At 42.8% G+C, this 22,213-nt stretch overlaps 1 protein-coding gene across 3 annotated transcripts in view; it reads right to left on the bottom strand.

Moving 5' to 3' along the window:
- Positions 1 to 439: 439 nt before the first annotated feature.
- The window catches only part of LOC131706682 (interferon-induced protein 44-like), a 65,789-nt gene continuing 44,015 nt past the window's right edge, over positions 440 to 22,213 (bottom strand). For all 3 annotated transcript variants that reach the window (XM_059008254.1, XM_059008256.1, XM_059008255.1), the window contains 4 exons: positions 8,988 to 9,116; positions 7,924 to 8,065; positions 2,705 to 2,802; positions 440 to 2,220 (listed from right to left, as the gene is read on the bottom strand). In XM_059008254.1, coding sequence (XP_058864237.1) covers positions 2,059 to 2,220; positions 2,705 to 2,802; positions 7,924 to 8,065; positions 8,988 to 9,116 — 531 coding nt within the window. In that variant the 3' untranslated portion in view covers positions 440 to 2,058. The remainder of the gene's footprint in view (positions 2,221 to 2,704; positions 2,803 to 7,923; positions 8,066 to 8,987; positions 9,117 to 22,213) is intronic.

Here is a 22,213-nt window from a genome sequence, read left to right as displayed (position 1 = left end):
CCTTGGATTTCCCTTTGCCTCCCAAACCATCTGCCTCACTGTGTGTGGGGGTAAGATACACTTGCGTCCTCTACCAGGCAAGTTTACCACTGTTCCAGTGGTTTTGAACTTCTTAATTATTGCCCTAATAGTGGTAAATGGTATATTTTAACTATTGTTTTATACCCATTGCCTGATTTATGAAGGTCAGCAAAAATTTGTCTCTTTTCATTTGTGAGTTCTTTGCCTTTCCCCATGGTGATGGATGACAAATGGATTTCATATGCGTGTTACCTCATTTTTATACGCCAGTGAAACAAAAAGCCTTGGAAGGCCACAATACAGTTCCTTAAGACTGGGATGAACTTAAAGAAGTAGAATGTTAATGCATATTTAATTTTTTTTAATTTTATTTATAGTAATATTTAGGGGTGCCAATAATTCTGACACCTATCTTTTTGAGAAAATGTTTTATTATTTATTTCTTAGCAGACGCCCTTATCCAGGGCGACTTACAATTGTTACAAGATATCACATTATACAGATATCACATTATTTTTACATACAATTACCCATTTATACAGTTGGATTTTTACTGGAGCAATCTAGGTAAAGTACCTTGCTCAAGGGTACAGCAGCAGTGTCCCCCACTGGGGATTGAACCCACCACCCTCCGGTCAAGAGTCCAGAGCCCTAACCACTACTCCACACTGCTGCCCTATTACTTGTTAATAAAAAAAAAAACTTTTTTCTCTGAGCAATTGTATTAGAATAAAAGAATATAGTTTTCCCATATATTTGAGCATAAAATATAGCTCATTACCTGTGTTGTTTATTTTATACAGCCTTTTTTGCTCATCTTTATCAAGGGTGCCTGTATATATAACATGCAGAATGAGACTTGCGTGGTGATTTCTCAGATGGCTTTTGAATAGTGTTACTGCTGCTGCTTGCCTCAGAGTTTTCTTTGTTCTGTTCTCTGACTAAATAAATACCACAGTATATCTGCCATTTTTTCTGTAATTCTAAGTGACAGAGATGAAAAAACAGATTGTTGGGTGATTTAAATGCTGTTTCAGTTGTATGTTGACATTTTTACCTACAGAAACACTGTTTAGATCATTGTTACTATTAAGGCATAGTAATATTAATAGATCAGGTAAGTAAGTTGGTCTATGATGTCATAGCCGTGCGGTAAGACAATTATTACCACAGTCATGTGATTTTGTTCAGCCAATCACAGCACTTAATTTATCCAAGCCATTTTATAAGGGAAGCTATATTACAGTACATGGGAAATGTATGAGATGGGATTTTCAAATACAGTGGTTAGTAATGTGAACATCCTGAAGTTAATACATCTGAAAGGTGTTTGAATGAACCCCCTTATTAGACAGACTGGCCAATACAATACAATACAATACAATACAATACAATACAATACAGTACAATAGCAACAGCAAACATGAGTGCTGCGTAAATAGGAAACAAAGGCATATTTTATTTATTTATTTCAAAAAAACATCATTCCCATTTCATTTATGATATTATGAAAACTAAGACTCATGCTCACCTGTGATTTACATTCTTCATTTTCCTCAGTCTTTTACATTATTGCAGAGTATCTGTAAGCTGTAAGGTTCAGCAAAGGTTATTGCTGATTAATTTAAAGATCATTAATTGACGTTAGAACTAGACTTAAACAAGAGTACTCAAGTAGAGTATTTAAAAAAAAAAAATCATAAAATGATAGATTAAACAGTAGATTACATGCTGAATAATTCAGAGCTGCTTATTGACATTTTTTTCTGTTTATGCAAAGCTGACAGCTTAGAAATGGATTTAACAAAGTGTACAAAGAATATGATTTGAATTTTCATAAATACAAAAAGCAACTCTTTGATAGCGCTGACTGGGTGATACTTCTTGTATCTGGGACCACAGCCTCCTGCTGCTCCCAGTCTCTCTCCAAACAAATTAATCAACTTCCCTATATACCAAGTGACTATTCTCCGATTAGCAATCAATTAACCAATTGAGTAATGGACTCAGCGTGCTTCAGGTGTGACAGGTGATACTCTACATTCTCTCTTGAAAGGGTTTTGCAGCCGTCAGCATTTGAGCAAACGCCTCCAACAGCAGAGTTCCTTTTATTTGGTTAATTTTCTCCCCCGCGAAGTAGTTTGAAACCACAAGGACATTGCACATTGAAATTCTCATCTTCTCTGCTATGTTTTCAATCTGAAAGAGAATGAATAAAGTATTAGTTTATAAAGAACAGCACATTTCAATGCCTGCTGCATGTGTCGTGTGAAACATGCTGTACTTGATGTCCTCCAGAAATACTGCACAGCGATTTTCATTTTGATTTCCCAGCTTTTCTTTGTCTTTATTTCTTTGTTTTATTGCCACACAAACAACCGTTGTTGTATTAAAAATAAACACTTGAACATTTGGGTTGACCTTGACCCATCCAAAAAGGATGACCGTTTTCTGGACGTTTGGATTTTACTGCATTTCACCAAAATCAGTTGATGTTTATAAGAAATGATTTTAACTTCATACAGTTATTCTTTCCTGTATCTAGTGTTTACTTGAAAAGAAAATCACCCATTTATCAGTTCAGGTCTAGTGCTACTTGGACTCTGGGAAACTAAATCTTCTTGAAGAGCCCTGGATTTTATTAGCGTATGTTACAATGCATGTTGATATTGTTTTGACTCACCTTTTGTTTTATATCACTTCTCCTGTACAGATTTTTCAAATCCACAGTCTTCTCAAAAAGTTCATCAACGAATGTAACAAGCAGCTGGCATGGTACTCCTGAAAAGTGATACATTAGAAGTGTTGTGTTATATAGAGTATAGTGTGATAGTGGATAGAAAAAGATCATGTTTCAGGTCAATCATCTCATTTAACAGACTTGATTAACACTAATCATCAACAACCTAATGTTCCTTTACCCCTGTAGGAGGGGTTACCCAAGAAAAATGCTAATCAGGATCACTGAAAACAGGCCTATTTTTTTTTTTTTTTTTTAAATTTAGTGCTGTGACAGGCTGGCTGCAGGGAGGAACTCAGACCAGAGAGAGAGAAACACACAGACAGACGGTGGTGATGAGTAGCTGAGTGCAAATGGTAGCACTCAGCATTTATTAACAAAATAAAAGGTTTAAACAGAACGCAAAAACAGGACACGGCACTTTACGGCAAAATAAAACAGACAAACAAAACGCACTAACACTTAACAAACGGTGCACGGACAAACACACACGGTGAGTTTAAACACTTATTTACGTTATGTTATTTTACTTTCTTTCTCCTCCTCTCTCCCGTTCTCCACTCACCGAACACACAACCCCGAGTGAATGAAAATGTGTCTATATATACTGTTGTGCTGGGATTCAATTACTAATTAATTATTCACTTCAATCCCAGCACGTGAATTCAGTAGATGCAACCCCGTGCTCACATATTATATTTAACCAGCACGTGAAGTGATTTGTGCCCTCCTCGTGCCTAAATACAAATCTACATTTTTAAATACACGTGAAACACAGACCCGTTTATATCCCGTGTACCAATCTCTATACACCAACATTAACACACGCACGCAACATACAACATATAACACACAAATGCACACAGGGGCGGGGCACATTGCCACTTATACCCCCCCTTGTGCGCAGCACACATGGCCTCAACGGCCACCTACCCCCTTAAAGACCCAGCAGTCCAGAACAAAGTCTCGGGCTGGGAAGGGAGGCTTCAGTGGGCCCATGGCTGGCAATGCTGTCAGCACCCCTGCCGGTAGTGGCACGGCTGACAGCATGCTGGTCCACTCCTGCAGCGAAACTGCTGCTGGGGAAAGTGGTCTCCTGACCTCTCCCCCTGTCTTTGTAGCCGGTAGCTCCCTTTGGTGGGGCTCCAACCAGAGTACTTCCGGCAGCGAAGAAGCTGCAGTGGGAGCAGGTCTCCGGACCTCCCCCACGATCTCTGGCAGCGAAACTGCTGCAGTGGGAGCAGGTCTCCGGACCTCCCCCACGATCTCCGGCAGCAAAACTGCTGCAGTGGGAGCAGGTCTCCTGACCTCCCCCACCTTCTTCGTGGCCGGCAGTTCCCCTTGGTGGGGTTCCGGCCACAGTACTTCCTGCTGCGATGCGGAGCAACAGGCAGCCCCAGGCGATGCGGAGCGGCTGGCAACCCCAGGCGATGCGGAGCGGCTGGCAACCCCAGGCGATGCGGAGCGACAGGCAGCCCCAGGCGTTGCGGAGCGGCTGGCAGCCCCAGGCGATGCGGAGTGGCTGGCAGCCCCAGGCGATGCGGAGTGACAGGCAGCCCCAGGCGATGCGGCGCGACAGGCAGCCCCAGACGATGTGGCGCGACAGGCAGCCCCAGGCGATGCCAGACAGGCATCCTTGGGCGAAGCGTGGCAAGCATCCTTGGGCGAAGCGAGGCAGGCATCCTTGGGCGAAGCGAGGCAGGCAGTCAGGACAAGCTGGGGTGCGGGTGTTGGCCCTCTTCTCGGCCTCTGCGGCCGGGCGGTTCTTCCCCGTGCTTCCCTCAGCAGCCTATGCAAGGGCTGCTGAGGACCGCCAGCATCTAGTCCTGGTCCTTCTGGTGAAGGGAGAGGCAGCTCCTGCTCCTCTCCCCCTGATGGTGATGGAGGCAGAGGCAGCTCCCGCTCCTCTCCTCGTGATGGTGGGGAAAGTGAGACCAGCAGGCATTCATCCTCTGCTGGTGGAAAGGGACCCAGCAGGTATTCACCCTCTGCTGGTGGACAGGGACCCAGCAGGCATTCACCCTCTGCTGGTGGACATGGCGGAGGCAGAGGCAGCTCCTGCTGCTCTGCTCCTGCCGGTGGAAGTGGCGGAGGCAGAGGCAGCTCCTGCTGCTCTGCTCCTGCCGGTGGAGGTGGCGGAGGCAGAGGCAGCTCTTGCTGCTCTGCTCCTGCTGGTGGAGGTGGGAGCAGCGTGTAGTCTCCTGGCAACGAAGGTGGGAGCAGCGTGTAGTCTCCTGGCAATGGAGATGGGAGCAGCATGTAGTCTCCCCCTTTTGCAGGGGACTGGTGCTGCTCTGCCTCTCTTGCAGGGGACTGGTGCGGCTCTGCCTCTCTTGCAGGAGACTGGTGCGGCTCTGCCTCTCTTGCAGGAGACTGGTGCGGCTCTGCCTCTGAAGGGGAAACCAGCAGGCATTCTTCCTCTGCTGGTGGAGACGGGTACAGCAGGCATTTTCCCTCTGCTGGTGGAGATGGGGACAGCAGGCATTCTCCCTCTGCTGGTGGACATGGGGACAGCAGGCATTCTTCCTCTGCTGGTGGAGGTGGAACCAGCAGGCATTCTTCCTCTGCTGGCAGCTTGGGTCCTAGGGCTGTAGAAGCCCCAACTTCCCTCTCTTTGGGCTGTGGACGCACCGACTCCTCCCTTTTGGGCTGTGGACGCACCGACTCCCCCCTCTTGGGCTGTGGACGTTCGGGCTCCCCCCACTCAGGCGTAGGACGTTCGGGCTCCTCCCACTCAGGCGTAGGACGTTCGGGTTCCTCCCCCATCTCTAGGAAGGTGCAGCTGGCCATGAATCCTCCTGCTGGAGACCCGGCTACCTGGGCTGCTGTTCCACTTATAGCTGCCTCCAGGTAGCTGAGGACCAACTCCACACCTTCCTCCCAGGTGCTTAGGGTGTGTTCCCTCTCATAGGTCTCCCATCGCTCCCTGTCCATCAACCACAGGATCCGGATGGCTACTGGCATAGACTGGGCCTCTAGCCCAGCATTTTCCAGGATCCAGTCCTGTAGCTTGATGTGTCATCTGCCATTGCACCCCCACTTTTTTTTTTTTTTTTTTTTTTTTTGGTTGGTGGGTTTTTTTTTTTATTCCTGTAGTACTCTCTCTGGCCTGAGTCTGGAGGTGCTGTTGTCCCGGTTCTGACACCACGTGTGACAGGCTGGCTGCAGGGAGGAACTCAGACCAGAGAGAGAGAAACACACAGACAGACGGTGGTGATGAGTAGCTGAGTTCAAATGGTAGCACTCAGCGTTTATTAACAAAATAAAAGGTTTAAACAGAACGCAAAAACAGGACACGGCACTTTACGCCAAAATAAAACAGACAAACAAAACGCACTAACACTTAACAAACGGTGCACGGACAAACACACACGGTGAGTTTAAACACTTATTTACGTTATGTTATTTTTCTTTCTTTCTCCTCCTCTCTCCCGTTCTCCACTCACCGAACACACAACCCCGAGTGAATGAAAATGTGTCTATATATACTGTTGTGCTGGGATTCAATTACTAATTAATTATTCACTTCAATCCCAGCACGTGAATTCATTAGATGCAACCCCGTGCTCACATATTACATTTAACCAGCACGTGAAGTGATTTGTGCCCTCCTCGTGCCTAAATACAAATCTACATTTTTAAATACACGTGAAACACAGACCCGTTTATATCCCGTGTACCAATCTCTATACACCAACATTAACACACGCAACATACAACATATAACACACAAATGCACACAGGGGCGGGGCACATTGCCACAAGTGCCCAATTATTTTACCCCTAATTTGGAATCTTCAACTATCATCGTTTCTCCTCACCGAACAGCGATCTCCACACAGCACAGCAGATCTGAAGGTTCAGTGGGTATCCTCCTATCCCACAACCAAGCCAACTTCCTTTTCACACCCAGCAAACCGAGAGCGGATATCAGTGAGGTACTGACCTCTGGAGGACAAAGGCTAGCCCTGCAGATCTCTGCCCAGGCTTACCAGCTGCCTGTAGAGTTCACTGTGGCTTGATGAGGACAGACAGTCCCTGCTGGCTTATCCCTCCCTAACCCGCTGGGAGCGTCAGATCCAATGCAACGCCCCCTTGGAGTCCCCAGCGCAGACCGGCTAACTGCGCACAGGCAGGATTTGAACCTGCTCTGTAGGACTCATCCTGCACACCGCGCGGTACTGCTTTTGCCAGATGAGCCACTCGTGGATTCTCCACCAGACCTATTTAAGCAGTAATGTTCAACGCAGCAGTCATTACCAGCTAGATAATCTACCACAGTGAGCTGAAGGAAGGAGCACTTAACCAAACACAAGGTAAGTTATCTTCAGGTAATGATATTAAAACAATTTTTGGGGAAATGAGAAACTGTGGTGTTCTTTAAGGTGTGGTTTAAGGGTTTTACAGTACTTTGGTCTGGGTGTGTTTAAAGCGAGTTTTAAGATCCTGTTAGTCTTTACAGGGTGTCTAACTGTGATAACACTTTACATGAAGTGTCTCTAATTACTGTGTATTTATGTAGTAGATGGTTAGTAGCAATGCATGTGTACTTACATGTATGCATAATATAATCCTAACCTTATCTCATCCTATCACCAACCCTAATCATAACTACACCTTACCCTAACACAACTAACCTTAACCCTTTTCTGATACAATTGTGCACTTGTATCAAGTACATTGTAGTTATGGACACTGTAATTGTGTGAGTACACAGACGTTTAGTAGGTAACTAGAATGTAAATAAACAAGAGTCACACTTGGAGATGGATTTGCTAAGTGGCATGTACAAATTCTAATTGGAATACAAATTGGGCATGAGCACAGTATTTATTCTATTCTCAACAGGTGAAGATGTTTACCTGGTGGAGGCGGCAGGGATACATAATATATACGAGAGAGAGAAAGCAAGAGAAGGAGGAAAAGAAACAAAACAAAATAAAAAAAAACAATATTGTATATCGAGCACATAAAGTATATAAATACACACACACACACACACACACACACACACACAAGATACAAATTGCACAAGATAACAGTCTGAAGCTAGCGCACAGTATTTATTCTATTCTCAACAGGTGAAGGTATATATATGAGTATATAAATATATATACACACACACAGAGAAATTGGCACACACAATGCTAATGATATATTACCAGTCTCTATGAGCATTCCAATGAATTCTTTATAAACCCGAATCAAGGCCAGATTTTCAGCGTTGTGAATTGATATAACCATCACAACACAGTGGATTTTGTCTCCTTCCATTGAGCTTTTTGTTTTCAGAATATCGTCAAACTAAAAAATAAAAACAAAAATAAGTGTTAGAAAACAGTTACCATTTCTCAAAAGATACTTAGAATATTACCAAGAAAAGTCAATTTTAAAAGAGATTATTACAATTTTATTTTTAATGCCTCCAGTTAGTCATCTATATACATTGAGAAGCAGAGTAGCTATTCAGAGACTGAGGTCTATTAAAATGACCTGCTGGGAATAAATGAACTGACTTATTAAGTATGGTTAATTGCTGTGGTTTTAACTCACACAGTTTTAGCACAATTGAAATAAGCTGTGTAATAATGGGGAGAATTACCCCCCCCCCCAAGTCCAACACGCTACATTTGCCATTAAAAAATTAAAGTTAAGGCTGTTTGAAAGTTGTATCTACTTCTGACATGAATCTGAATTTTAAAAGGAGCTGAAAGTCACAATATATGGGCAGCAGTGTGGAGTAGTGGTTAAGGCTCTAGACTCTTGACTGGAGGGTAATGGGTTCAATCCCAGGTGGGGGACACTGCTGCTGTACCCTTGAGCAAGGTACTTTACCTAGATTGCTCCAGTAAAAACCCAACTGTATAAATGGGTAATTGTATGTAAAAATAACGTGTAAAAAATAATGTAATTGTATGTAAAAATAATGTGATATCTTGTAACAATTGTAAATTGCCCTGGATAAGGGCGTCTGCTAAGAAATAAATAATAGTAATAATAATAAATGAGCTGAAAGAATTAGTTGTGAATGCATGGTGTGTTTGTTTCTCTGTATGCCACTGTAAATGATGGAAGAGAGAACTGTATTCACTTGCATTGCATCATGCTGTGTAAAAATAGTATTCAATGATGTTACAGCTGCTGAGCCACTCAAAGGAGCCAATGCACTTTCAAAATGCTTTCTACAAGTCTTTTACACATCATTGCATTAACATTACTTACATACCTTTGTGCCTTCAGCCACTTCACCATCTATGATCTTCTTTAATATTATCGTGGCATTTTCTGTTTTCTCCAATTCAAATCCTGCTGTATCAAAGATTTTCATCTTGTCAATGAATTTGTGGCATCTTAGCTGCAAAGAAATTATACAATGCTCATATTTATTATCCTTATGCATTGATATTATGTGCAACCTGCTATAGGTATAGGTAAATTAACACACAAGCCCAGAAAACCCAAATTAACAAAGTGCTACAAAACTTGCTCGACTGCGCCACCCCCAGGTTAAATATAGAGCAGATGGAACTCAATCTGGTCTTTTAACAAGAAGTACTTAACCACATTCCGACAACTGCAAACACTTTTCAATGAAATAAAAAGTAGTGAGACATGAATTACAAAAGTGCAATTTTTTTTTACAAGTAACAAAAGAATGCATTTAGCATAAACTGTTTTTTTTTGTTTGTTTTCTTTAAAAATCAAACACATATATGGTGGATTATGAGTTACAAATTTTTTAAAAAAAAACTGTTATGAGGCTCGCTTCAGAACCATAGACAAAAATGAGTTAGGGACACGTCAGGCACAGATCTCCTATCACCAAAGCAGGGGCGGATCCACACTGTCATGAAGGGGGGATACCTGATACAAAACATACCGTTAAAGTAAATAATATATTGACATTTTTAATGAAAGAGGAGGGTCCGGACCCCCTGGACCCCCCCATGCAAAGGTGCCTGAATGAAGAAAGAAACACACCGTGCAGCAATCAAACAAAACAGAAAAAACAAATGTTAATACAAGATAGAAAAAGCCGTGCTCCAAAGAATCTAAAACGTGACAAATCAAAGTGAATAAATCATGCAAACCATACGTAATAAATACCAAAAATAAATGAATAAAAATAAACAAAGCAACACCCTTCACTACGGATCCCCACACCTGCGAGAGAAGGGAAACACGTGCTGGAAACTGGACTGGAAACACCTTGGTTTATTCTATGCAGCAAGACAGACAAACACTCGGTTTAGCAAGACTTCACTATTTATCGGGTGTTCTCGATTTACAGACCTAAAACACAAGCAAGAGCACACAATAGAATTATATATCGCACACATTTTTGAAAAATATACAAAACAAAAATAGAACCCTAGAAAACAGTGGCTGGCACTAATCCTTATTTCCTGGAGGCTTTAGGTCCGGTATCACCACACGTCTTGTCCTGACAAAGCAAATCCTCACCTCAGACCTGTCAACTCTCTCTTATTTACCGGGAGTCAGTCGAAGACAGCTCCCAGGACAGACTTTTTCCCGTATTTTAAATATAATTTGAAAAGGAATTTTCTTTGATAACATTTCAAGTTCTAAAATCATGGTGACCGCAGTGCAATACCGGAATATATTTTTCAGGATTTGGGACCCAGGGGAACCCAGTGGCATGCATGCATTCAGGGTGCAAGGTGAGCATGGTGCTGGAGCTAGTCGTAGTAGTACACGTTACCACTTACAATGGCTTTCTGTGCGACAAGTGCAACTGCTCCGGTTAAAAAACACAAGTATTAACACTAGAACCACCATAGTTTCTGACTAACTAGAACCACAGCGCACCTCAATTTGACGTTTACATTTTTAAACAGCTTCGATATGAAAATGAAAGAGAAAATATCGGATACAACTCAAAAGACATTCGAGTTGTTCATGAACATCATATCTAACATTTGCAGAGCAGAAACACCGTATTTAAACATAAAAGGCCCGCTAAATCCTAAAACATCCAATATATCACTCTCCAAAGCTAAAATATAATTCCTATACCTTATAGCAATGTATCAATATAAATGAGATATAAATTCAAACTTGTTCTTACCTTCCACTGTATTAAATGAGTCAGTGTGATTTTCTTGATTATTAAAAAGTTGCCTGGACATATTGTAAGCCTAGTGCACAAACAAAACCACTTACAGGAGTTTAAAACATCTCTGTACTCCTTAAACGTCTCTCCTGAGTTTAAGAGTGTGCTCAGAGCAATAATAGAGCTCTGTGAAGTTGCCCCCCCCCCCCCTACAAACAGCACAAACTTTGAGTCATATATCATTCGTTTAAAACAAATGTTTGTGCCACTATAGTTTTTAAGATATTAACAATTATTTTTTTGGGCAGTGACGTCACTCAGCCCCCCTGCAATACCGGAATTGAACCAAACTTTCCTCATTCGTTTGTGCCGGTTTGTGCTGTTGAAACAAACGTTTTTGCTATTATTGTTTCTGAGTTATTAATAATATGCTTTTCGGGCTGACGTCACTCAGCCACCGCCACACAATGTGCTGCAAGAAGCGCAGCACCTGCACATTCTGAAGTGAACGCCAGTAAGCCTGGCCAGGCAGTCTAGTTCACTGTCAATGCATCTTTTTCAGCTCCATATATTCTTTTTGTTGTTGCCTAGTTTTTTAATACTCTGGCATGTGGTATAATTCATGTTTTACTACCCCATTTTATTACGGTTTATACAGTAATTTTCTGGCTATGCTATGCATGGTTGTATTTGGCCCCGCCTGCTATCCGTAGTTGGGGGTGGAGATTCCTTTGTTTTGGGAGCATGTTACTGGTAAGGTATAAAAGCACAAAAAAGCCAGGTATGGGGACTCCCTGTTCCTTCTATGGGTGACGAAAACGTAGTTGGTTTCCAAAACCTTATAAAAGTGTTAGCCTGTGTTTTGCGTGCAGCTATTTTTTTTTTTACTTTTTTCCCCCTATGTTTTCAGTATGTGTTGGGACTAAGAATAGCGCTGCAAACATGCAGTTATACTAACACACAGCTCTTGTTTCACGTGCCGTTCTAACAACCTCTCGGTTTGATTTGCTACTTTGTATCACTGTTCAATTGCTATGGACCAAGAATAAGTTTCAACCTTATGAGATTTCCGGTGTGATATGAACTGGAGGAGCTACACAGCGGATTCACTGTGACCGGGTGAGATCAATCCTTTTTTATTTCTACTGGATATTGGATATTACAAATATATATTTTTGAATGGCCATTCTGTTTTTGTTTGAAGAGTGGTTTTCTTTTTGTTGTTTTATTGGATATCTTTTTGTTATTTTTTGGGAACTGTATTGGACTTTTTTTTTTTTTTGTACTTTTTGCTATAAGACCGGGACTAAAACATTGATGTGCAACTATTTCTGTATACATGTAAAGTGCAGCTGTGTAGATTTTTGAATAAGCAGTCTAATTATTTAGAGGCATATCTTTAGTTTGCTTCTGTTTCTGTAGTAATGGTTTGCAATTAACGGTCCTTCTAAACGGTATTATGCATGTAGCTATTAAAACACATGATATATAAATGTATCTTTTCTACCAGCTGCAATGATTGGTTTATTTAACATTGAAATGGTGGTTTGTGCTTGAAAGTTTTCTGATACTGTTTAAGTCCTACTACACTGATTTCTCCATGTACACACATTTCATTACTGCTATATTTGCTAATAGTAGTATCTAATAAATCCTGATCCTGTTGAAGTTTACTCTCTTGGTTCCTGTGAAATCCTTGTTTTATGCTGTACTGATTTACTTGCTGGGGCCGCAGTATTTGGTGTTTTATCCTCTGTGTCAGTATACTCCTATGACCTAGGTGTTTAGTTATTTTATACTAGGTAAGTTTGTTACAGATTGGTAAGTGAGTCTAAATGCTAGTTTGCTAATGACATCAGCTGCTGTTTGTAGTAATACATTTTCTAAACTGTTTGAGCTGTGGTAGATTGAAATCTATTTTGATAGCGTGTAAACTGGACCAGCTCTAGACCTGCAGGACAGTATAAATTGGCAAACAGTGTCTTAGAACGCCAGGCGTTCTAAGCACCAGCCAGTCTAAGGGCCACACGTCCAAGGGCAGTCTGAGCTGTGACAGTCTAAGGGCCACATGTCCAAGGGCAGTCTGAGCTGTGACAGTCTAAGGGCCACATGTCCAAGGGCAGTCTGAGCTGTGGCAGTCCGAGCGAGGACCTTTTCCCAATCTCTCCCAATGGCGGCTACAGGCCTCATTCCTACTCTGACACCTAACGTCTGGATCCCCTGGACAAAGCGTGCTCACTCTTTCTCCTCTCCTAGAATAAACACTGGTAAGTACCTGCTCCAGATACCGCTACTAACTCCTTCTCCCCTACACTGCCTGCTTTTTCAATTGTCATCCTCTGACTAACAAATCTCTGCTTCTTACTGAACTTGTAACTGATGCTAATCTTGATCTTCTCTGTCTAACTGAAACCCGGCACTCTATAAACGATGTGCACTTACTACATCTAGCCACCCCAAATGGCTATTCTCTCTTTGACAAGCCTCGTCTCACTGGCCAAGGCAGGGGCTGTTATTGCTAAATCTGTGCTCGCTTTCTCAGTTGAGCAATTTGAGCATCTCGTAATCAAGCTCTCCTCTCCCATGTCCGTCACTTATCTACCGTCCACCAAAGAATTACGGCTTTTATTGCTGAGTTTTCGGTATTCTTCTCCCTCGTATGCACTTCTACTGACAAAATCCAACTCCTAGGTGACTTCAACATTCATGTCGACTAGCCTTCTTCACCTCTAGTGACTGACTTCATCAAGCTCCTGGACTGTCTTGGGCTATCTCAATCTGTCAACGTCCGCACTGACATCCGTGGATACAACCTGGATCTGCTCATCACCAGAGGACTTAACCTCTCCAATCTCTCCATCTCAGATATCTCACGCTGACTATTTCTTAATCAGTTTTAATATTAATCTTAAAGCACCTAAATCCTCTAAAACCCGCAGAATGTGTCTCTTCATACCCTCTAACTGGCACTCTCCCGTCCTTGGTTGACAATGTGGTGACCCTCTACAACGCCCCCTTACTCAGATCATTGAAACCATTGCCCCGCTTACAATAAGAACGGTGAGGAAAAATCGCACCTGCCCATGGTACAACTGTAAGTCGCCCTGGGTAAGTGCGTCTCCTAAGAAATAAATAAATAATAATACACCCTTGAACTTCGAGTGCTTAAGTCTGCCTGCCGCAAGCTTGAGCACAAGTGGAGGTCATCTGGATTAACGGTTCACAGAGAGATCTGGACCGACCATCTTGGTAGCTACTGGTGTGCACTCCCTGCTGCCAGGGTGAAGTACTTCTCTGAAATCATAACTATGGGACACAGTAAACCCAATATTCTCTTTAAGACCATTGACCAAATCCTACATCCAGCCACCGACAGATCCATCTCCCATTCATCCTCCTCTCTTACCTGTCATGATTTTGCCTCCTTCTTTCAGAAACAAAATTGACAACATCTATTCTACGCTCTCTTGCCACAAACACAGTTTTGTACTTGACCACCTTGACTTGCCTCCGGTTACCCCTCCTGCTCTCTCCTCCTTCTATCCACTCTCCATTACTGATGTTTCCGGCCAACTGTTGAAATCAACTACTGCCACATGCCCCTTGGACCCCTGGTAGACTAATTTTGTCTGTCTCTGTGTTTCTGATCTTGCTCCTTCCATTATGCACACTCTCAACCTGTCCCTGGATTCAGACTCAGTTCCTGCTGCCCTCAAGCTTGCCCGAGTAACACCAGTACTCAAACCCTCCCTTGACCCGGCTGTCTTATTTAATTTCCGTCCAATCCTCCTTTTCCCTCCAAAATTCTCGAAAGGGCTGTAGCCAGCCAGCTGATGAAACATCTCATGGATAACAATCTGCTTGAATCTCTGCAGTCTGTCTTCCTGCCGCATCAAGTACTGAAACTGCTGCTTTTGATACTATAGATCATAGCATTCTTCTTGACCGCCTTCAGAAGTATGCTGGTATCTCTGGAACCTGTCTCTCCTGGATGTCATCTTACCTATCTGGACGCATGCAGTTTTCTATGCTGGATGCAGTGGTGATGCAAACCCAGTCATTTGTCTGGCTCTCGGCTTGCATTCAAGACATCGATGCCGGAATGTCTGCCAGTTTTCTTCAGCTCATCAACAGATTGCAGCTAGTTCAGAATGCCACCGCCAGGATCCTTACCAGATGTAAAAAACGTGAACACATTACCCCCCGTCTTGCACAACTGCACTGGCTACCTGTAGGGTTCAGGATTATTTTCAAAATTCTCCTGCTCACATACAATGCCCTTCATCACACAGGTCCAGAGTATCTCTTCAACCTGCTGACCCGCTATGTCCCTGCCCACAAGCTGAGGTCCTCCGACTCTGGCCTGTTTTTTTTATCCACAAGCAAAAGGGCACCACACCATGAAAACACACTTTTAGCTTATTTTACTATATATATATATATATATATATATATATATATATATATAAGAACATAAGGAAGTTTACAAACGAGAGGAGGCCATTCAGCCCATCTTGCTCGTTTGGTTATTAGTAGCTTATTGATCCCAGAATCTCATCAAGCAGCTTCTTGAAGGATCCCAGGGTGTCAGCTTCAACAACATTACTGGGGAGTTGGTTCCAGACCCTCACAATTCTCTGTGTAAAAAAGTGCCTCCTATTTTCTGTTCTGAATGCCCCTTTGTCTAATCTCCATATTTGACCCCTGGTCCTTGTTTCTTTTTTCATGTCAAAAAAGTCCCCTGCGTCGACATTGTCTATACCTTTTAGGATTTTGAATGTTTGAATCAGATCACTGCGTAGTCTTCTTTGTTCAAGACTGAATAGATTCAATTCTTTTAGCCTGTCTGCATACGACATGCCTTTTAAACCCGGGATAATTCTGGTTGCTCTTCTTTGCACTCTTTCTAGAACAGCAATATCCTTTTTGTAATGAGGTGACCAGAACTGAACACAATATTCTAGGTGAGGTCTTACTAATGCATTGTAAAGTTTTAACATTACTTCCCTTGATTTAAATTCAACACTTTTCACAATATATCCGAGCATCTTGTTGGCCTTTTTTATAGCTTCCCCACATTGTCTAGATGAAGACATTTCTGAGTCAACATAAACTCCTAGGTCTTTTTCATAGTTCCCTTCTTCAATTTCAGTATCTCCCATATGATATTTATAATGCACATTTTTATTGCCTGTGTGCAGTACCTTACACTTTTCTCTATTAAATGTCATTTGTCATGTGTCTGCCCAGTTCTGAATGCTGTCTAGATCATTTTGAATGACCTTTGCTGCTGCAACAGTGTTTGCCACTCCTCCTATTTTTGTGTCGTCTGCAAATTTAACAAGTTTGCTTACTATACCAGAATCGAAATCGTTAATGTATATTAGGAATAGCATATATATATATATATACATATATATATATCTTGTGAGCGGGTGGGTGCACACAGAGAAAACAGACAGGAGTTTCCAAAACAAAGCACGGTTTTATTTCACTATTTTATAAGGCTTGCTCTTATAGTGCAATGTCAGCTGCGTTATCGAGCCGTGTCCATAACAAAAGTAAACAGTTCAAACAAGATTTCAAACAAAACAAAACCACCAAAACAAAAATGCCGACGTAAACCAACTGGGCCAATAACCACGTCCAGTTGGTGAATAGGTCATTCCACCTGGGGTTTGGGCTTCTTCTACCCTTACTCAGCAGTCCAGTCTTTCATGGATCCCAGCAGCGGACAGGCCGTTCCTCGTAGCCCCTGTAGAGAACAGGGAATTGCAGAGGCAAAGGACCACAACGTTATCCGACACTGATTCCTGTTATTCTATTCCAGTCTTGTGGTAGATAAGCCCCAGAGGTTCTCAGGCAGGAAAACAAAACAAACAGCCCACCAGACTGCCGGCACATGCCGTTGTGGTCCTTGTGGTTCTCTATGGCGGTCGTCTCCAGGCGCCGGTTTTGGGTCCAAGCGGACACGTGACTTGACTGGAATGGTCCCTCTCTTCTCCTGGACCTGCCGGTCCGCATGCCCCAGAACCTGTGCTGCGGTATAGCGTTCCAAAGCAGCTATGGTGTCATCCAGGGTGCTGGGGTCTGTTTCTGCTACTCGCTCTCTGGCTGCCACAGGAAGGCTCCGGATGAACCTGTCCATTACCACCAACTCGACCACCCGTCCGGGTGAATTGAGCTCAGGGTTCAGCCATTTCTTCGCCAGGTGTAGCAGGTCGAATAGCTGGGAACGCCCCGGCCGCTCAGGGTTGTACTGCCAGTCATAGAACCGCCGAGCTCGAACTACTGTAGTCACCCCCAGTCGGGCCAGGATCTCCGCTTTTAACTTTGGATAGTTGCAAGCCGCTTCTTGGTCTAGGTCAACATAGGCTTTCTGCGCCTCCCCACACAGGAACGGCGCTAGTATGGTCGCCCACTCTGCTGGGGCCCATTTCTCACGCTCGGCGGTCCGCTCAAAGACCCTTAAGTAGCCTTCTATGTCATCGTCGGGGGTCATCTTGGACAGCACCTGGCTGGGTCCAGTTTGTCGATGAGTCCCCAGGGTTTTCAGGACGAGTTCCTGGAACTGTAGCTGTTGATGCTGCATAGCTGTCAGCAAATGCTGCACTGTAGCGGTGAGTTCACCAGCGACTCCTGCCGCAGCTCCTTTGGCTCCCGCTGGCCAAGCAGCATCTTCCTTATCATGGGGGTTTACTGGAAACATCCTGACCACTGTGTACAATAGAGCCCCACTTCTGGTACCACTTGTGAGCGGGTGGGTGCACACAGAGAAAACAGACAGGAGTTTCCAAAACAAAGCACGGTTTTATTTCAGTATTTTATAAGGCTTGCTCTTATAGTGCAATGTCAGCTGCGTTATCGAGCCATGTCCATAACAAAAGTAAACAGTTCAAACAAGATTTCAAACAAAACAAAACCACCAAAACAAAAATGCCGACGTAAACCAACTGGGCCAATAACCACGTCCAGTTGGTGAATAGGTCATTCCACCTGGGGTTTGGGCTTCTTCTACCCTTACTCAGCAGTCCAGTCTTTCATGGATCCCAGCAGCGGACAGGCCGTTCCTCGTAGCCCCTGTAGAGAACAGGGAATTGCAGAGGCAAAGGACCACAACGTTATCCGACACTGATTCCTGTTATTCTATTCCAGTCTTGTGGTAGATAAGCCCCAGAGGTTCTCAGGCAGGAAAACAAAACAAACAGCCCAACAGACTGCCGGCACATGCTCCCTTTTACCAGCCAGGCATTTGGCTGTTACAGGCTACAGGTGTGGGCCAATTAAGGCCAATGATAGTCTAACAATAGTCAAGCCAAAATTGCCTACCTATCCACACCTGCAGCCTGTTGGCCCGTTAACTCCTGGTGGTAAACTTGTGAGCTGGCTCACAATATATATATATATATATATTACACATACAGTGCCGTGAAAAAGTGTTTGCCCCCTGTCTGATTTTCTGCATTTTTGCACATTTATTTGGTCAGATTTTTTGTGGGTTGTAGTTGTATATAGAGGGAGTCTGAGAGAAAATAATGACACCAAAATTTGGTGCTTCTTTTATTTGTTTGGTGTGCAAGGTAATCAAACATGCAATCTTCAGGTGTGAAAGTTATTGCCCCCCTAGTTAACTCAACCCAATTAAAGGGATAATTATGGTCAGCTGTTTGAGTACTTTGGTTAACAACCAGGCTTGCCCAATATAAATCTGACTCTGATGGTAACTTTGGCCCTTACCATCAGAGTGAAGTTGTCAGCACACAGGTTCTAGAGGCACATCATGCCACGAACAAAAGAAATTCCTGAAGACCTCTGGGGAAAAAAGTTGTTGATGCCCATCAGTCTGGAAAGGGTTACAAAGCCATTTCTAAGGCTCGGGCTCCACCGAACCACAGTCAGAGCCACATTGTCCAAATGGAGAAAGTTTGGGATAGTAGTGAATCTTCCCAGGAGTGGCCGTCCTGCCAAAATCTCTCCAAGAACAAGGCGTAAAATCGTCCAGGAAGTCACAAAGAACCCTAGAACAACATCCAGGGATCTGAAGGCCTCTCTCACCTCGGCTAAGGTCAGTGTTCATGTCTCCACCATCAGAAAGACACTGGGCAAAAATGGGATTCATGGCAGAGTAGCAAGGCGGAAACCATTGCTCACTAAGAAGAACATGAATGCTCGTCTCAAGTTTGCCAAAAAGCACCTGGATGATCCTCGAGTTCTGGAACAATGTTCTATGGACAGATGAATCAAAAGTGGAACTTTTTGGCCGACATGGGCCCCGTTATGTCTGGCGAAAACCAAACACTGCATTCCACAGTAAGAACCTCATACCAACGGTCAAGCATGGATGGTGATAGTGTCATGGTTTGGGGATGCTTTGCTGCATCAGGACCTGGACGTCTTGCCATCATTGAAGGAACCATGAATTCTGCTCTGTATCAGAGAATTCTACAGGAGAATGTCAGGCCATCCGTCCGTGAGCTGAAGCTGAAGCGCAGCTGGTTCATGCAGCAAGACAATGATCCGAAACACACACGTCTACATCAGAATGGTTGAAGAACAAGTAATTTAAAGTTTTGGAATCACCTAGTCAAAGTCCAGACCTAAACCCCATTGAGATGTTGTGGCAGGACCTGAAACTAACAGTTCATGCTCGAAAACCCACAAATGTCACTGAGTTGAAGCAGTTCTGCATGGAGGAGTGGGCCAAAATTCCTCCACGGCGCTGTGAGAGACTAATCAATAACTACAGGAAGCGTTTGGTTGCAGTTATTGCTGCTAAAGGTGGCGTAACCAGTTACTGAGTCTAATGGGGCGATTTACTTTTTCACACGGAGGCATTGGGTGTTGCATAACTTTATTTAATAAATAAATGAAATATGTATCAAGTTGTTGTGTTATTTGTTCACTCAGGGTCCCTTTTATCAAATATTAGGTTTTGGTTGAAGATCTGATAACATTCAGTGTCAAAAATATGCAAAAATGCAGAAAATCAGACGGGGCAAATACTTTTTCACGACACTGTGTGTAATTATATATATATATATATATATATATATATATATATACATACAGTACCAGTCAAAAGTTTGAGTACACCTGCTTGAAACCAGGTTTTTCATGATTATCTATGCTTTTAACTGTATAAACTTGTCTATAAACACTTAATATTTCATTATATGATACGTGTACTTATTTAAGCTGATAATCATACGTGAATTGCATTCAAAAATTTTATTTTTAAATGAAAATGTAAATCTTGTCAATTTCAATGAAATGGTCACCCAAAGCAAGGGGATTTCAGTCTGAAGCCCAAGTCAGTTAAAAGTCTGAAATGTGTATAACACGGTGTTAGAACACTGGCCTAAGTATAAAAGTGTCTTTGTTAGATGTTCTCCGAGTTAACTAGCATGTTACCTAATTAACCTTTTGTCACCAATTATTGTTAACAGGTGAGGGTCCATGATTACTATAAATATAGGTAGCATAGGCACAAGTTTGTCATTCCTGAATGTAAGGGAGCAGAAAATGGCAAAATACACTCAGCTAAGCAAAGAAAAAAGTCTGTAATTACTTTAAGATATGAAGGTCAATCTTTAAGACAAATCGCAAGAACTTTGCAAGTGTCTGTAACTGCCGTGGCCAAGACCATCAAACGATTTGAAGAAACTGACACTCATGAGGACCGAACAAGGTCAGGCAGGCCAAGGGTGACCTCAGAATCAGAGAACAAGTTCATTCGAGTCATAAGTCTGTGAAACCGGCGATTAACTGCCCCTGAAATACAAGCTCAGCTAAATGCTACTAGAAGTACAGATGTTTCAACATCAACTGTTCAGAGGAGATTGCGTGAAGCTGGCCTAACTGGAAGAATTGCTGCAAAGAAACCATTGTTAAGAGTGCAGAATAAGAGGAAGAGACTTGCCTGGGCCAAAAAACACAGAAACTGGACGTTTGAGGAGTGGAAGTCGGTCTTATGTACCGATGAGTCAAAATTTGAAATATTGGGGTCCAACCGCCGAGTATTTGTAAGACGCAAAGAGGGTGAGCGCATGAGTTCTGCATGTGTGGTTCCCACTGTCAAGCATGGAGGAGGCAGTGTCGTGGTCTGGGATTGCTTTGCTGGTGACAGAGTTGGCGATCTTTACCAAGTCCATGGCAAGCTCAACCAGCATGGCTATCATAGCATACTTCAGAGGCATGCCATTCCATCAGGATTACGGCTAGATGGGCAGTCCTTCATTCTTCAGCAAGATAATGACCCGAAACACACCTCAAAGATGTGCAAGAACTATCTGGCGAAGAAGGAAAGTGAAGGACAACTCAATCTAATGACCTGGCCTGCCCAGTCTCCAGACCTCAATCCCACAGAACTTGTATGGGACGAATTGGACAGAAGAGTCAAAGCAAAGCTACTTCTGGGAGTTGCTGCAGAAGAACTGGGAAGACATGTCGGGTGATTTCCTGTTGAAACTTGTTAACCGAATGCCTCGTGTTTGTGAGGCTGTTAAGGCAAAGGGTGGCTATATTGAGGAATCCAAGATTTAGAGACAATTTTCAATTTTCTTGAACATTACTTTGATACTCCTTATGTTTTGTATATTGTAACACGTGTTTTCATTTTCAAGTATTTACAGAAACATATACAACATAAACATTGTCAATTATGAAAAAAACCTAGTTTCCAGCAAGTGTACTCAAACTTTTGACTGGTACTGTATATGTGTGTGTATGTGTGTATATATATATATATATATATATATATATAAAGACAGTGTAGTCTGGGGAGAACACAGGACTACACCTCCCAGAAGGACACAGGCTGAAAAGCCCTAATTTAATTGTTTTATTAGTTAATTACCACCTGCACCTGGCTGTTATTGTAAATTAGAGCCAGGTGCAGGGTATAAAAAGAGAGCAGCCAGTCCCTTCAGGGCTGCTGCTGTATGGAGGGGCCCGGTTGACTGTAAAATACAAAAGGTACTGTGTGAAACCTTTTAGTTGCGTTTGTGTAAACAGCTTAGCTGTCCGGCTTCATTAGAGTGAATGTTTAGTAAGTGCTCCGAAGGAGCTAGGTGTTTGTTTTGTCTTATTTATTTTGTATAATTAAAAGTGCGAGTCAGAGCTTAAAATTCAAATTCTGTGTGTTGGGTCGTGATTTGGAAGGGAAAAGAACCTGAGAGAGTCTCTGGGTCACAAAAAAAATAAATAAATACATTATATATATATATATATATATATATATATATATATATGCTGTCAATTAATCGCAGTTAATTTATGCGATTTAACTAAAAAACCTAAATGCGTTAATTTTAACGCTTGTTAATCGCAGTCCTGTTTTGATCCTCTTAACTTCCCGTACTTCATTGTCTGCTGCTGCA

The sequence above is a fragment of the Acipenser ruthenus genome, chromosome 36 (genome assembly GCF_902713425.1).
Source record: "Acipenser ruthenus chromosome 36, fAciRut3.2 maternal haplotype, whole genome shotgun sequence".
NCBI lineage: Eukaryota > Metazoa > Chordata > Actinopteri > Acipenseriformes > Acipenseridae > Acipenser > Acipenser ruthenus.
Note: the sequence above shows the minus strand (reverse complement) of the source record. Positions and strands in the feature narration are given on the sequence as shown.